Genomic DNA, 17,892 nt, shown 5'->3' on the forward strand with positions numbered 1-17,892 from the left:
AACAGTGGATACTAATTGGCCTCACCTGTATCCTGCAATCTGATCCCTTACCCATAGCCCACCTGGCTTCACTTTAAAGACAGACTAACAGCTTCCATGCAATATCAACAAGATACAATATTTAGACACTGCAGTGGTATTCTGTTGAGCTGGGGAACAAAAGCAAGGGCTATAAAAAGTACATGCTATAATCCACATTTTGTGTGAAACGAGGGATAGCCGGATTAGGGTGATATTAATATCTCATTTCACCACAATACTTGTTGCATTTTTTTTTTTTTTTTTTTTTTTTTTTTGCTGAATAAAGCAATTTAAGAGTCATGTAAATGAAACACCATATGGGTCTGTGGGCCTTTACGCACTATTGTGTTTAACATGCAGGGTCACCAGCTTTTATCGCCACGTTAGTGGCTAATGAGCCTACCTATTTTTTCCCGTCTCCCAAGTCCCATATGCCAATTGCTTTTACAGTGTTTGCAAATAAGCAGGCATGTTTATTAGGCATTAAAGTTTTTTAAATAGAATGATCGCTCTATATACTTCAGAGATGTTGACTAAGCTGGAAAAAAATGCCTTGCTGCACCCCACCCCCCTAAATGCTATGGCTGCCCTGCCTATAGTCGTATGCATCTGGTAATGGTGCCTCTGTTGCGGTTTCAGCTTTCAAAATTGTCATAGCTGAACCACCATGAGGCCCCCAGTGTTGGGGTCATTATTCAGCCTGTTTCATTTAATTTTCTTTTCAGCATGCCAGAGCTGCAGAAATTGCAGCAACTTAAAGATGAGACTGGAGAACTGTCTTCTGCTGATGAGAAACGATACAGAGCTCTTAAAAGAACAGCCGAAAGGGAGCTACTTATGGTACTGCCAAATATACTTAAGCAGTTTATATTTTGTTGTAGTCTCAATTTGAATATGTCTATTCAGACGTTACCAGCCAGATATTTCTTAGCTGATATAGCTTTCATAAATACTTATCTTTTTCATGTTAACTCCTCTCATCTCCTTTTTATTATAAGATATAAAAATGTGTTGTCCCTATTTTTTTTACAGAATGCTGATGTAATTTGCTGTACATGTGTGGGAGCAGGGGATCCTAGGCTTGCAAAAATGCAGTTTCGTTCAATTCTAATAGATGAAAGTACCCAAGCCACAGAGCCGGAATGTATGGTACCAGTTGTTCTTGGAGCAAAACAGGTAATATTTTGTCATTCAATATCTACTATATAAATGCCTAGTGGCGTGTGTGAAAAAAAAAAAAAAAAAGCTGCAGCGCCACCTGCTGGGCAGAGTTATACACTGACCTATATATTTCTTGAAAGAGAAGTGACAGTTGGGAGTGGTTGGTGGTTGCCGGGGGTGACAGTGGGGAGTTTTTAACACCTTAAGTAGCTTGATGAAGGATGTGAAGATGAAGGATAAGGTGATGGAGAAAAATGGTGAGGTGGTGACATGTGGACAAAACCACGTTAAAAAAGGGCGCTTGTGTCGGGAAGTAACGCTCTTCCCCTGAGGAGGCCTGGGCTAGGCCCAAATGCATGACAAGAACCTTTTTAACACCTTAAGTAGCTTGAGTTGACTAGAATGCATGAATATCATGCACTGGTTAACTTGTGTGTGTGTGTGTATGTATATATGTATGTGTGTATATATACATTTGAAGTTTTATTGAGAAGATTATGCAGTATAAAGTCATACAGTAATTCATCCAAGTCCAGTTTATTACTAGTATAATTTTAGTATGTTCAGCTTGATATAATTGCAGGCTTTAATAGTCTGCCTTGTATAACAAAACTTGTATACTTTTGGCCAAAAAGGCACACTGAGAAAAAACTAACTTTTTTTCTTTCTTTTTGTAGTTGATATTGGTGGGAGATCATTGTCAGCTTGGCCCAGTTGTGATGTGTAAAAAAGCTGCTAAGGCTGGACTATCCCAATCTCTTTTTGAGAGGCTTGTGGTTCTTGGAATCAGACCTATCCGTCTGCAGGTTCAGTACCGAATGCATCCAGCATTGAGTGCTTTTCCATCAAACATTTTCTATGAAGGCTCCCTTCAAAATGGTGTAACCGCAGGTATTGCAAGTTACTCTTAAGCATTGTACAGTGGCAATTTCTTATCCTTATAACTTTTTTTAACGTTAAAATGTTCAATTCTTATATTTTTTTTAATTCTTTTTATAATTTTTATAAAGCTGACCGTGTGAAGAAAGGTTTTGACTTCCAGTGGCCGCAACCAGACAAGCCAATGTTTTTTTATGTTACCCAGGGACAAGAAGAAATTGCCAGTTCAGGCACCTCCTACTTGAACAGGTAAGCTTTGACATGCTCGCCAGATATTTTGCATATGACCCAACATGTAAAAACTTGACTTTTGCTATAAAAATCTTGTCATTTCTTAATCTACAATGAAGGGACTAATACGATTGGTTATGTTTCATGACTTCTATGCTCCACCAGCTTTCTTTTCCCCCCTTTTTAAATACCGTTCATAGACATTGTGCACTGGGCTTTCTGTTCTTTCTTTGTTTTATTGTTAATAGAGGGGTGTGGCAAGGGGGCAATTTGTTTTTATATTTTTTTGCTTGCACAATCTCAACCTGTCTCCTGTGAGAGTCATTTACCCCTACCACCGTCCCTCACTCCTCAGTTGCAAGTCAAGGAGAGCTCTGACTGCCTTGTGTGAGGTTATGTCACTCATTGCTGCAGGTCACTGCAACATCATGGGTTCTCCAATCACAGTAACTTAAATAGTTACAGCCAAAAAGGGCTGAATGACAGCTGCACTCCCATTACTGGAATTGTAGTGCACACTGGTAGAATTGGGACACCTTGTTCTATATACCAAAATGATTGAGACAGCAGGTGCAATATGCATTAGTATTTTTTGGAAGAGTTATTATCTGTAGCCTTGGAAAGTCATGCTAGTTGGATGTATCCCTGATAGTCATGCCCATGTCATACGGATCCAAAAATAGCAGGAGTGCTCTACGTGAACTAGTTATTGTGTCCTATGCTCTGTTTTGTGACCTAACAACAAGGTCCAACCTCTACTCTCCTAGGATCAAGCCCCTTCCCGGGAAGTACTAAAACTTTTTTCCTACGCTTTGCTCACTGTAGTTAACCTAGCAGGTGGCAACTTCTTCCAGGCTTTTTTTTTTTTTATAAACACTGAAGCTAGCCTTTGTGTGCTGGTTTGGTGGATGAACCAGTATATTTTTTAGTTCTGCTGTGGCAAAACACCAGTCGTCTCAGCAAGATTTTCCTTATTTACTGTTTCCAGAGCCCGCCCTAACAATCAATATCCTGAAAGTCAGTCAATGGGCACCTGGATAACACTATTTTAAGGACTTCGGAGTCAGGATGCAGCACAGAATGCCACAGAAGTGGTTTATCAGAACCATTGAGGGTCAATACCCAAACCATGAGAGAAGCAGCTCTCATTCTGCAATTCAGGTCTCTGGTGTCAGGACCCGGGAGTAGAGCAGGTCACATTGACACACTGGTGAACGTTGGTGGCATTCTCATAATCATTCTTGTATTCTCCTTTGGTTGGACCTTCTATCCTCTTCTTTCACAAGGCTTTTAAGGGATGGGCATGATTGTAAAACAGAAAGCCCTTGCCAACCCAGCCATTCACACTGTTACAGGCACCGGTTTGCAAGAACAAAAGTCTATTTACTTGCTGCATTCTAACAAAATACTTTGTTTTAAACATGGGTAGATTCTATCTCTGCATATTTTGTATTTTCTCTTCTAGGACAGAAGCTGCGAATGTGGAGAAAATCACTACCAAACTTCTGAAGGCGGGTGCCAAACCGGATCAAATTGGTATAATTACTCCATATGAAGGGCAGAGGTCCTATCTAGTTCAGTACATGCAGTTTAGTGGCTCATTGCACACCAAACTCTATCAGGTATAGCACTGACAAGATACATATTTTGTGTTTTTGTTTTTTCTATGATTAAAACTTCAATGTAATAAGTGTATTTGTTTTTCAGTGATTTAAATACTGCAATTTTAATAATTTTTTTACCCCTGTTAGGAGGTGGAAATTGCCAGCGTAGATGCTTTTCAAGGGAGAGAGAAGGACTTTATTATTCTTTCCTGCGTGAGAGCTAATGAACACCAGGGCATTGGTTTCTTAAATGATCCCCGTCGTTTGAATGTGGCTTTGACTAGAGCAAGGTAAATGTCTTAACATTTGGTATAAAGGCAGAAGCCTGTGGGTTCATTGCTACTTCTAAACGGTGTTGTGCATTGACCTCACGCAGTGGGGAAAATAGGAAAGCTATCAATGTGTTTTCTGACATGCTTTTATTTTCTGTGTGGTAATATTTTTAATTTCCTATTAAATTGGATAATATATGTACACCCCTAACTAGCCGATCACCAGGCATATGTAGCTAAAGATATGTGTTCTAAAGGTCTGTCCATGATTTAGAGATTTTAAGATGAAATGCTGCACCAGTCACAGATTGCAGCAGAGTCTAAACCAGTTTCCCAAGTGTGGCTCTCAGATTTTGCAGGTCTCTCGATAAGTGAAATGATTAATGCAATCTGTGGATCTTTTGCAATTCATCTGGTTCAGTAAGGAGATATTGAAATCATGCACAGTTAGGGCTCCTTGGTGACTGGATGGATTTGGGAAACATTGCTGTAAATCATATACCCGCTAAGCTATGAAGAGCTTTTCTTTGTGTTTTGAAGCTGAATGTCGCTAATGTTCCCATCAATCTGTTTGATCTGTTAGGATTAGGAAGGGAGAAGGCTGGCTGGTGTCCGAGGAGTGGACATGCCCATTATACGATTATATTTTTTTATTCCTTTTTGTAAAATTGTAATACATGTATTTTTCTGTTCCATTGAACCCATCTCTGCATAAAATGTCTTATTTCTAGATATGGTGTAATTATTGTTGGCAACCCAAAAGCACTCTCCAAGCAACCCCTATGGAATCACCTACTGAATTACTACAAGGAACAGAAAGTTCTTGTGGAGGGACCACTTAACAATCTCCGGGAAAGTTTAATGCAGTTCAGTAAACCTCGGAAACTTGTAAACACTATTAATCCTGTAAGTATTTTCAGTGTTAAGCCAGATTGCTTACGTAACATTTGTGGTATTTGGGTGCACAGTATTTTCATTCGTTGGTAATTCTTACTCTGAAAGGGTTTAGCAATTTTCAGTAACTACACAGTATGTTCTTATTCTGTACCTTGTGTTTTAACGTCAGTGTTAAAATATTGTAATGAAAACAAAATCCTCAATAGTATTTTTGAAAAACAAATGGTAAATTATATTGGCTGTAATTCACTAGGTATAGTTCACATATGATTTTATTTCATATTTTTAGAGTTCTTCCCTGTTAGTAAGCTGGATGTGTCAAGGGTGCAAGTGACTATCGTGACACACAAATGTGTTTTGACACAATGGTTGGAAATTGCTGCCTTATTGGATGTCTTTGAGATGCCTGTACTTTAATTCCTGTCATTCCTTAAGGATGTAAACAATGGGACACTTTGGTTCCCGTATTATCTGACGTTTTAGATTATTCCAAAACTTTTATCTTTTTTAGGGACAGTTATATATTGCACCTTCTAGTAAACAGAGCTGTCTTGCATGGTCACTGCTCCAGGGGGAGTCTTTAGAACCATTTCATTTGATACCGGTTAACATAATCTGGAAAAGTTTCCAATTGCAATAATAAAAAGTTGGTTTCTCTTTAATCCAATCTGGGGGACACTGCTTACCATGGGGTTGTGTGAGGGGAGGAGGAGTTTGTATGCTGCCGACAGTCCCCTCCCCCTGCTGCCTCCAGTTTTTGTTGAGTGCCCAAAGGAGTTGGGTTTACTTATGTTAGCTAGTGAATTTTTTTCACTTTATTTTACTTAAATTTAATTTTTTAATGTTTTTCCCTACAGGGGTGTGCTCTGTCCTCACACAGAGCACACTCGGTTTGGTAAAAGAAGCAGCTGTCAAACTGAGAGCTGAGCGACTCACTGACAGCAGAAGAATAATTGTTAGCTTACCTGCAGCCCTGACAGGCAGCTTCTATAAGCCGCTGTTACACTGATTGTTAGATTACCAGCGCTGCCACGAGTGGTAGAGAGCGCCGGTAATCACTGCCGTCTGTGACAGACATTGCTGGACTATACCAAGTCCTCTCCTCAGAAAAGAAAGAGGGAATTTTGTATTTACTTTCAACAGCCAGGGCGCAGGCACAGAGAGCACTGTACGACGGTTACTGCTTAGAAGCAGTAGATTGCCTTTACAAGCCAGCCTGCTGGAATATGGAGCAGAGCAGGACAGGGAGAGCTATGAAAATAGAGCTCCCCCGCCTGCAGGGAACATTGGACTCTCCCAGGGCACCAAATCTGCCCTGGAAAACGTCAGCAGTGCTTCTGAAGAAATAAGCAGAGCTGCGGACAGATCTCTCCGGCGCCACGCAGATTAGCCTTGGGAAAGCCAAGTACCAAAATTCTTTTTCTATACTCGCTATATTAGAGATAGAGATGTATTAGAAAATTTATTCATGCAAAAATATTATTATTAATAGAATATTACTTGCATATATGTTCTTTTAGTTCACAAATAGCTTAACAAGGATACTATCTTTTGACTTCTGTCATAGATTAGTTAGTATCTTCTGTGATTGTCTGTATTACATTTTATTACTGTGACACTGTTCTTTATAAAATGTCTGACAAAGGTAAAGCACCTCGTGCTAAATATTATACTTGTTCCAAGTGTAAAGTCAAATTACCCATTGAACAGCAGGACACGGGGGCACTCTGTACTGACTGCAGTGGGGCTCCCATGGTGGCGCAGCCACAGACTAACGCCCAGCCATAGCGTAAACAGACGTGGGCGGTTGCCACATTGGTCCAACTGCTTTTTTAAACCCACAGAAATTCCAGCGGTTGCTGCAGTACTCCCTTCAACCTCTGGAGTTCAGGGGGGACCACGGGGACTACAGAGTCCGTTGTCTCCAGACAAGCGGGAGATCCCTTTGCATTACCATCTCAAGCCCCCCCTTATGGGAGAGCTGGCTTGGTCTACATCTTTAGTTAGGGGCCTAGATCAGTTAAACTGTTTTTTGGAGGCTCTATGCCCCTTTTGTCTCTCTGACTCTGAGAGATCCTCAGAAGAGGAGGGTGAGCTGATAGAGGATTCTGATTTCGCACGGATCCAGATGAGTCTCCCAGATATCAGAGCATTGATGACCTGGTGGTAGCGGTGCGTCAAGCACTGGAACTCCTGGACATAGAGAAGACTAGATCTACAGATCGTAGTTTATTTTAAAAGGTCAGAAGACGGCCGATCCATTTCGCAGAAGCATCCTGGAAACAACCTGATCATAGGTTTGTTGTTCCAAGAAGGTACCTGTCTTTATACCCTCTACAGGAGGATGATCTAATCCGTTGGGAACAGGTCCCAAGGGTGGATACGCCTGTGGCACGCTTAGCTCGCCACACTACGCTCCCTGTTCCAGGAACAGCTTCCTTGCCAGGACCCCACTGACCTTATTTATCTAGAAGATCTAAAGAAGAAAGGAAAGAGACTCTCTCTGTCGCACAAGTGGGGAGAGCAAAAACCCATATTTATAATAAAATATAACGCGCGTCAGCGTTTCGCTGGGTGCATCTTATAGCCATCAATTCAGGAATTGAGATTATGCTATATTGCTCCTAATAGACCCCAAGTTAGATGGAGCGTTAGACAGGCAGCTAGCAAGACACTTCTTTATCTATGATAGTAGGAATATATCTACCTTTATCAAATGCTAACAAATCCTTATGCCTCTGAATAGGCAATTATTTACCGGACGCGGCTTTTGAAGCTATTATAAGCACTTGGGTATCAAGCCTGTGAGAATAAGCACAATTGAGACTATAATCTCATCCTATTTAATATAGGGCATTATAGACGCAGCCAGCGAATTTTAAATACATTGATTTTAGAAACACTTTTTTTTCAATTTTATTTTATATTTCGCTGATACTATCAGATAATAAAGGTTAAGTTTTATTAGTTCTGATCTTCCATAAATGAATTGAGAGTAATAGTGCACCTCTCGTAGTCTTTTTCTTTGGTCATACAGGACCCCACTGACTGCAAGATAGAGGCTATCTTAAAGTTCATCTACACTGCAGCAGGTACTTCATTCAGACACATGTTTTCATCAGCATGGGTTGCCAGAGCTACGGAAACATGGACTGACCAGCTGGCTATAGCTTTGCAAAATTCTGACTTTCTTCCCCTTGCTCTGCACCTTAAGGAGGCTTCAGGATACGTCTATGAGGCTGCTCAGAACGCAACTTCCATTTCCTCCTCTTTTTCAGCAACAGCAGTGGCGACTAGAAGGGCCCTATGGCCAAGTTCTTGGGATGCGGACACTGAATCTAAAAAGTCTTTGGAGTCCCTCCCTTATTCCAGTGGAGTATTATTTTGCCCGGAACTGGATAACATCATTTCCCAGGCCTCTGGAAGTAAAAGTACTTTCTTGCCTGTCAATGTCTAAAGGCCTAGGACACCCAGGTTTGGCTCGTTCAGACAGCCCTTTCAAGGAGGTCCATCTGGCAGGGGCCAGACACTCGGGTCCAGATCTTCTGGCACCAGAGAACACTTACTCCGAATGTCCTCTGGTGCTTCAAGAACCTCCCTTTGAAATGTTGCATGCTGCGGAGTTAAGGTTTTTAACATGGAAAGTAGTTTTCCTTCTTGCTATTGCCTCAGCTCGTACAGTTTCAGAGCTGGGAGCACTATCATGTTGAGACCTTATCTGGTGTTTCATGATGACATGGCAGTTCTCTGAACAGTCCCATCTTTCTTGCCTAAAGTAGTTTCCGTTTTTCATGTAAATCAGGAAATAGTGGTACCGGTGTTCAGACGACTCACAAGTGCCTGGAACAGGATCCATGAAATTTTTGGATGTAGTCAGAGCTCTCTGAAGCTATGTCCAGAGGACATCCAAGATTCGCCATACGGATTACTTGTTTATTTTATTTGATTTCTCAAAATGTGGTTGGCCGGCCTCCAAGCAATCTATTGCAAGATGGCTTACGTCAACCATTAAGCAGGCTTGTATCAATGCTAACTGACCTGTGCCAGTGTTTTTTTGCCCATTCTACCTGCTCTGTGAGGGGCGTCATGGGCTGCGCGGAGTGGATTCTAGGCAGACCAGTTATGCAGAGCAGCCACCTGGTCCTCGGTCCATACCTTTATTAATTTTCTCTTTCATCCAGTCTGGGGGACACTGCTTACTATGGGGTTGTGGAGGGAGCTTGGTGGAGTTGGCACCTAACTAGTTAAGTTTTAGTACTGCCGACAGACCCCTCCCCTCTACAATCCCCCTGGACTCTTCAGTTTTTTTCAGGTGCCCTGGAGTTGGGCAGCGTTTTTTATAGCTAGTGTAATCTTAAAATTTTTTATTTCTTTTACTTTTTATTATCTTTCTTACTGGTGACAGTGCTGGAGTGTGTTCTATGAGAGAGAACACACTCACAGCCAGCAGCGCAGGCATTCTCCTGTCAGATGGGAGCCAGAGGCTCTCACTGACAGGGAAATTTTCTAAAAGGGTGCCTAAACTGAGGAGTGACAAGCAGTCTCATGGACCGCTGCACTCCTCCCGCAGCGGTGGAGTGCCTTTAAACACTCATATTGTTTATTTTCTGTGGAAAAAAAGTAGGCTGTAAGGTTTACATTATAGTCTCCTGCTTGCCTACAAAACAATTGGTGTTTAATTATTGCAAGTACAACTTTTATTATACAGATTAGTTGTTTCTTGTTATACAATTTGTTTTCTGCATACATATCTCTCTCTATTCTCTCTGTTACACAGCTAGATTAACACTTTAATCTGTGTGTTTGGTGTGCCTTCCTTTATAAAAAATGACAGATAAGGGAAAGGACCCTATTGCAAAATATTTTACTTGCTCAAAATGTCAAGTTAAATTACCGTGTGGGCAGGGGGACCCTAAATTGGCCCTCTGTTCTGCCTGTGATGCAGGGGCTTCCACTGTGCGGACTCATCAGCCCACAGCCCCTCTGACGGAGGAGCCGGCCTGGGTGGCTTCCCTGACAGTCGGTTTCCTCCTTAGCTCAGATGGTATTACAATCTAACCAATTGCTATCTAATATGGCTACTTCGGTGGCTTCTAGTAATAGCACTCAGCTGGGCCTCCCTGTTACTACAGGGTCTATTGGAGCGTCCTTACCAGGACCTTCCTCTTCTTTTTCTGACCAAAACACTATCTCCACAGAAGCGACATGGTCCACAGCTTTCCTTTAAAGGTTTTAATAAGCTTAACTTGTTGCTTGAGTCCCCAGACATCCCGTACGCTAAAAGGAAGAGACCTAGATCGAATAATCCTATCATGGTCCGTTCAGATTCTGAGGAATCTTCTGAGGATGAGGGGGCAGTGTATTCCGATTCTGACCAAGTTCAGTCTTCGGAACAGGAGGATAGTTCTAGAAACCAATTTGTTAATAATTTGGTTTTTGCAGTTAGACAAGCGTTAGACCTCCCAGAACCGGAGGATCCTACGCCTAGAGACAGAATTCTGTTCAAGAAAGCCAAAAGAAAGGCTTGCCGTTTTCCCCCTTCTAGGGAACTCGTAGATATTGCTGAAGCAGCATGGAAACAACCTGAGAAGAGGTTCTCAGTTCCCAAAAGATTCTCCTCCTTGTACCCCTTACAGGAGGAGGAGGTAATTCGTTGGGAAAGTATCCCAAAAGTAGATGTGCCTATTGCACGTTTAGCAAAACACACCTTACTTCCAGCTTCTGGTTCAGCGTCCCTTCCGGATGCCAATGACCGGAAGGTTGAATCCCAACTGAAGTCTATCTTTGCGGCTGCAGGTTCGTCCTTTAGACCCACATTCGCTTCAGCTTGGGTGGCTAGAGCCATGGAAGTATGGGCAGACCAGCTGGGAGAAGCCTTACAAGGTTCTGAATTACTCCCCTTGGCCTTACACTTAAAAGAGGCATCGGGGTACATTTATGAGGCGGCTCAAAATTCAGCGGCTGTCTCCTCCTCTATACAGGCTGCATCCGTTTCAGCTAGAAGAACTCTATGGCTGAAATCCTGGGAAGGAGATGCAGAATCAAAAAAATCTGTTGAAATCATTCCTTTTTCAGCAGCAGGTTTGTTTGGACCGGAATTAGATACCTTAATATCCCAGGCTACGGGGGGCAAGAGTACTTCCTTGCCGGTTTTCCCAGGTAGAAGCAAAAAACCCCGGTTCAGCTCCTTCCGTCAGCCCTTTTGAGGATCCTCCTTGTCCAGAGGACAGTCGTTTAGGGGTAAACAGCCAAATGCCCGAGGCTCCTCCTCTAGAGGAAGATCCTCTTTTTCGGCCAGGCCTCCAGGACTCGGGAGAAGCCTGCGTCCTGATGACCACTTGGTTCCCCGGGGGGAAACCCCAGTGGGAGGTCGTCTGTCTCTTTTTCTTCAACAGTGGACAGAGTCCTCCCAGGACCCCTGGATTCGAGGCATTATATCAGGGGGATACAGGATAGACCTGCTGGGTCCCAGACCCCATCGGTTCTTCGTAACCCCCCTACCCCGAGATCCATCCAGAAGACAAGCAATACAGGATTGTGTCGCTTCTCTTCTCTCTCAGAAGGTTATCTGCAGGGTTCCAGAATTCCAAAAGACACAGGGTTTTTATTCAAACCTGTTCCTTGTGAAGAAGCCGGACGGCTCCTTCCGACCCATTTTAAACCTAAAGTCACTCAATGTACACCTAAGGGTAGACAGATTTCGGATGGAATCTCTGAGGTCGGTCATAAACGGATTGGAGAAGGATCAATTTATGGCTTCCATAGACATAAAAGATGCATACCTCCACATTCCCATTTGGAAGGGCCATCAGTCCCTCCTCAGATTCACTGTAGGACCCTCCCATTATCAGTTCCGGGCCCTCCCCTTCGGCCTCTCCACAGCACCGAGGGTTTTCACAAAAGTCATGTCGGTTATGGCAGCTCGTCTGCACCTTCTGGGCATTCAGGTCGTGCCTTATCTGGACGACCTGCTCTTCAAGTCCTCCTCAGAGAGTTGTTTGCGTTATCACTTATCCCTTGCCTTGGCGATTCTCAGGAGCCACGGATGGCTCATCAACTTGAAGAAATCTCAGATGGTCCCGTGTCAGCGCATGGTTTTCTTGGGCCTCATCATGGACACCAGCCAACAAAAGGTGTTCCTGCCTGTCGAAAAGGCCACCTCAATTCAGAGTATAACCTCCCAGGTCCTCTCCCAGACCCTCAATCCATTTGTGCATGCGGTTGCTGGGAAAGATGGTGGCCTCCTTCGAGACCAATTCCCTTTGCTCGAGCCCGCTCTCGCTGTTTTCAGTGGGATCTGTTAACAAAGTGGTCAGGATCCCACCTACGTCTGGACCTACAGAAGATCTCTCTATCCCCGAGGTCCAGGGAATCCCTCCAGTGGTGGCTGATTCAGGATCACTTAGCAGTGGGCAGATCCTTCTCTCCGGGGGCGTGGGTCATAGCAACGACAGACGCCAGCCTGAAAGGTTGGGGGGCGGTAATCCTTCACCTCCGGCTTCAAGGCCTTTGGTCGGTTCAGGAATCATCCCTATCCATAAATGTGTTGGAACTGAAGGCTATTCTCCTAGCCCTCAAAGGAGGACAATCCCTCCTCCAGGGCCACCCTGTCAGAATTCAATCCGACAATGCCACGGCTGTAGCATATGTCAACAGACAGGGAGGAACCAGGAGTGCAGCAGCAATGAAAATTGCAGCCCAGATTTTGTCTTGGGCAGAACTTCATGTTCCGGCAATATCGGCTGTATTCATTCCAGGAATACGCAACTGGGAAGCAGACTATCTCAGTCGCAACCAGATGATTCCGGGGGAGTGGTCTCTGCATCCGGAAGTGTTTCAGTCCCTGGTTCAGAGGTGGGGCCTTCCGGACATAGATCTCATGGCCTCCAGACACAACAGGAAGGTTCCCAGGTTTTGCGCAAGGTCAAGAGACCCCTTAGCCGTGGCAATAGACGTCATGACCATACCATGGGAGTTCAGGATGGGGTACCTATTTCCTCCTATCTCCATGCTTCCTCGCATCCTAAGACGGGTCAGGCAGGGGGGGTCTACCAGTAATTCTAGTAGCTCCCTCATGGCCGCGCCGAGTCTGGTACGCGGACATAATCTCCATGGCAGAAGGACCAGGGTTCCGTCTTCCATCTCGAGACGACCACCTCCTTCAGAGTCCATTCCTACACCAGAATTTACCTCAGCTCAGTTTAACGGCATGGCTGTTGAAGCCAGTCTCTGGAGAGCTAGAGGTTTCTCTCCAGATGTGGTGAACACCCTCATGCGAGCCAGAAAACCAGTTTCAGCTCGCATCTATCACAGGATTTGGAGAGCTTATATTAGATGGTGCGAAAGTAGGACTTGCCACTCATCCTCCTTTCGCCTCACTCGCTTGTTAGCGTTCCTTCAGGATGGCCTGGAGGCAGGTCTCAGGTTAGGTTTCCTAAAGGTCCAGGTATCGGCTCTTTCGTTTTTTTTCCATAAGAAATTAGCCGATTTACCGGATATCAGGACTTTTCTCCAGGGAGTACTGCATATTCAGCCTCCCTATGTTCCGCCGACAGCACCATGGGATCTCAATCTGGTACTGGAAATGCTTAAAGGGCCTCCTTTTGAGCCCTTGCGTGTGTCAGAATTAAAGTGGTTGACCTGGAAGGTCCTCTATCTTTTAGCTATCGCTTCTGCTCGAAGAGTTTCGGAATTAGGAGCCTTGTCCTGTCGGGAACCATATTTGGTTTTCCACGAGGACAGAGCGGTCCTAAGAACCCTTCCTTCCTTCGTTCCGAAGGTAGTTTCGGCTTTTCACCTTAACCAAGACATTGTAGTCCCGGCCTTTTCATCCTCTTCCCAATCTGATCTCCAGACTATGGAAAAGTTGGATGTGGTTAGGGCTCTGCATCTATGTAAAAAGAACTTCACAAATTAGACGTACAGATTCTTTGTTTGTCCTCTATGATGCTAATAAGAGAGGCTGGCCAGCCTCAAAACAGTCCATCGCTAGATGGATTACGGCAACGATTAGACATGCTTACATAAAGGCTAACCGTCCTGTGCCAGAGAGACTTACGGCCCTTTCCACCAGATCGGTAGGGGCGTCGTGGGCAGCGAGAAATGGGGCTTCTGCGGACCAGCTTTGCAGAGCAGCCACCTGGTCCTCTGTCCACACGTTTACAAAATTTTACCAATTTAATGTATTTGCATCTACGGATGCAGATTTCGCTCGTAATGCTTTGCGAGCGGGATTTTCTGAGTAGTCCCACCCTTAAGGGGCTGCTTTAGAACGTCCCCATGGTAAGCAGTGTCCCCCAGACTGGATGAAAGAGAAAAGAGGATTTATGTACTTACGTTAAATCCGTTACTCTGATTCCGTCTGGGGGACACTGCGATCCCTCCCTTCTTCTGTTCTTCTGTGTGCTCTTGTTTGACTGGCCTTACTCCTAGGGCTTTTTTAATACACTGAAGAGTCCAGGGGGATTGTAGAGGGGAGGGGTCTGTCGGCAGTACTAAAACTTAACTAGTTAGGTGCCAACTCCCCCAAGCTCCCTCCACAACCCCATGGTAAGCATTGTCCCCCAGACGGAATCAGAGAAACGGATTTAACGTAAGTACATAAATCCTCTTTTTACAATTCAGTGTCTTTGCGTCGGCAGACACCAGTTTTGACCATAGTGTTCTGCCTGTCAGAGCAGTCCCTTCCCTTAAGGGGGCTGCTTTAGAAAGTCCCCGTGGTAAGCAATGTCCCCCAGATTGGATGAAAGAGAAAAGAGGATATTTATACTTACGATAAATCCGTTTCTCTGATTCCATCTGGGGGACACTGTGTTCCCTCCATTCTGCTCTTCTGCTGTTTGGTCTTTGGTTGGTTGACTCCCCTTCCTTGGGGCTTTATGCTTAAACTGAAGACTGCAGGGGGAGTGGTCTGTCTTCAAAGTTAACTAGTTAAGTGCCAAACTCCTCCTCCCCTGACACAACTCCATGGTAAGCAGTGTCCCCCAGATGGAATCAGTGAAACTAATTTATCGTAGGTATAAAATCCTCTTTTTCCAGGAAATGTCTGCTGCTTAACAGTTAGTGTTGGTATCCTACAATCAGTATTTGCCCTAGCTCAAAAAACTTGAAAGATAAACGTATCTCCTTGATGAAATTTGATCTCTCAAACAATACCTGTAATTTACATCCTCTGAGAAATTCAGATTTGGACCCTTACCCTCCAGTCTTCATGCAGCTATAAATAGAGCTAGATGCCATTCATAGCAAACCTCCTATACGATGGCTAGCTATCAGCACCAATAACATTTGCAGATCATAGTGATTTCTAGCAAGTTCTCTATATTGATTTACAGACTAGGATGCTTAGTACAAAGTACTATGATCTGCACATATGTGATTGGTGTCTGTCGCAGGTCATAGTGACATACAGCAAGCATTGATTAGTAGTGTAGGCTGCTTGTTGCAGGTTATGACCAGGTTCTGGCGGTGACCACTCTCCCTGAATTCAAATTGGCAACTGTCACACTGTTTTCATCTCTCCCAGATAAATGTTTGATCTTATGAAACGAACAAACGTGTGGACCCTGTTTCTTTCAACCTTCCTATATAGCTTCTGACTTGTACATTGTTCATTTCCATTTTAAACACACAAAGTAAAACATATTAATGAATAGTTTTTTTTTAAAATACAGGAATGTCTATACATCTGCAGATAAACTGCTATGGTGAGAAATGAGTCTTTTGTTTTTAACAAGATTCAGGTTTGACAAAGATCCTTCACTTACAGAAAACTGATGTTGTGCGGAAATATTGTACATTTTAAAATGAAATGAAGAATCCACAATTTTTTCATCTTACGTTTGACACATAAAATAGGATACAGATTTGGCTTTGTTTTGCAAAAGGATTTGTTTCCAAATCTTAAAATATATGAAGTTGCCGCATCCTTGTTAGTAAAATCATTACGCAAATGATTAGCGGCGATTACAATTTGTATTGTAGGCTTTTAGTTCTAGCTGAAAAACTGTTCGGTAGTTCACTGTAAACCTACTGGATACATAATTACTTATATTGCTAACTAGTGACATGTACTTTCCAGGGATGGTAAACATTTTGTTTCCTAAGTTTTTATAATTTATTGCAGGGAGCCCGTTTTATGACAACTGCCATGTACGATGCCCGCGAAGCAATAATTCCTGGATCTGTTTATGATCGGAGTAGTCAAGGTAAATTCTTAGATGGACTTCATGAATGTTCAGAGCATATCATCAGCCTGTGCTCCTAAACTGTTGAATCCCCTGCCCTCTATTTCATCTGCTGGGAATCACTAGATTGGAGATATTCCTGGCATTTACCCATCCCAGTCACACACTGCTTTCATCTGTCTTGTAGTCCAAGGTCTATAATGTTGGCACAGAAGAAGACATGCACAGCAGTAGTCTCTGCTCTAATTAAACGGCAATTAATTAGTGAGAACTGCTGGCTCTTCTATTTATCAATTTTTGTGTGATCTGCTTGTTCTTGGCAGTTGATAAAAACGGCATAAAACTGTCTATTCTAGTATCTGTGTGTTTCTAAAAGGAAGCTTGTGTCTTATTTATGAGATCTAATAATTATGCTGGAGCAAAGTATTGTAGACCACTTACATTGTATTTACTCTCCCAAGCTCGACCCTCGAACATGTACTTTCAAACTCATGATCAAATTGGCATGATTAGCTCTGGACCCAGTCATGTAACTGCAATGAACATTCCAATACCATTCAATCTGGTTATGCCTCCAATGCCCCCACCAAGCTATTTTGGACAGGCCAATGGACCAACTGCAGGTACGCATGTCATTAGTTTTCTAGAACATATTACACCACAGAGCTATGTAACCAATATGAAGCTTTTGAACTTCTAATGTGCTTATAACGTTCAACAAGTGTGAAAAATCCCTCCCTGTGTTACAAGATACATACATTCTTTTTGATGATGCAAATATTCATAGCTGTAAACTGTTTTCAATTGCTTAATACATGGCTAGGATTTACACACATGCACAATTCAATTAGATACAAATATCAGTGTTTACACCACTACTATACAACAGTAATATTCCACGGACTTCTCTTGATATAATTTACTTCGATCTGAAGTTCACATGCAGTTCAATTATAAAATTCACTGTAAAGCTATGTCATGTGAGGTAACATTGGCGGGATTATTGCAAAAACTGAATATTTACATCTAATTGAATTGTTTCAAGTATGTGATATCCTTGCCCTTAGCCAACTGTTCAGTGTCAACCATTTTTGTCAATTGTAGTTACATCGTAACATAGTTGATGAGGTTGAAAAAAGACACCAGTCTATGAAGTTCAACCTATTTTGGATCTCCTGCGATCCTGCACTTATATTTGAAATTGATCCAGAGTAAGCAACCGCCAATCTGTTTCAATTGTGAAAATCCCCCCAGACCCAATATTGCAGTCCTATTTTTAACCTATATCCAGTACTCTCCTTCATTTTAATTAACGGTCGTATCCCTGAATACACTTTTCCGCAAAAATTTGTCTAACCCTTTCTTAAACATATCTATTAAATCGGCCATCACAACCTTCCCTGGCAATGAATTCCATATTTTGACTGCCCTTACTGTAAAGAACCCCTTCCTTTGCTGGTTGTGAAATTTCCTCTCCTCTAACCTTAGGGGTGACTGTGTGTCCTATATATCTATATATAGGCCTTGGAGTAAAAAGTTCTCATGAAAGTTCTCTGTATTGACCCTTAATGTATTTGTACATAGTAATCATATCTCTCTTCTTAGACGCCTCATTTCTAAAGTGAACATGCCTAAACTGGC

The 17,892-nt window shown here is 43.0% G+C and overlaps 1 protein-coding gene across 1 annotated transcript in view; it reads left to right on the plus strand.

Annotated features, from left to right (window-relative positions):
• UPF1 (UPF1 RNA helicase and ATPase) overlaps positions 1-17,892 on the plus strand; it is an 80,209-nt gene that overhangs the window by 54,805 nt on the left and 7,512 nt on the right. The window contains exons 13-21 of the mRNA XM_075204730.1: positions 747-861; positions 1,054-1,197; positions 1,860-2,073; positions 2,193-2,310; positions 3,758-3,914; positions 4,044-4,186; positions 4,900-5,074; positions 16,191-16,272; positions 16,713-16,874. Coding sequence (XP_075060831.1) covers positions 747-861; positions 1,054-1,197; positions 1,860-2,073; positions 2,193-2,310; positions 3,758-3,914; positions 4,044-4,186; positions 4,900-5,074; positions 16,191-16,272; positions 16,713-16,874 — 1,310 coding nt within the window. The remainder of the gene's footprint in view (positions 1-746; positions 862-1,053; positions 1,198-1,859; positions 2,074-2,192; positions 2,311-3,757; positions 3,915-4,043; positions 4,187-4,899; positions 5,075-16,190; positions 16,273-16,712; positions 16,875-17,892) is intronic.

This window comes from Mixophyes fleayi, chromosome 1 (assembly GCF_038048845.1).
Source record: "Mixophyes fleayi isolate aMixFle1 chromosome 1, aMixFle1.hap1, whole genome shotgun sequence".
Lineage (NCBI taxonomy): Eukaryota > Metazoa > Chordata > Amphibia > Anura > Limnodynastidae > Mixophyes > Mixophyes fleayi.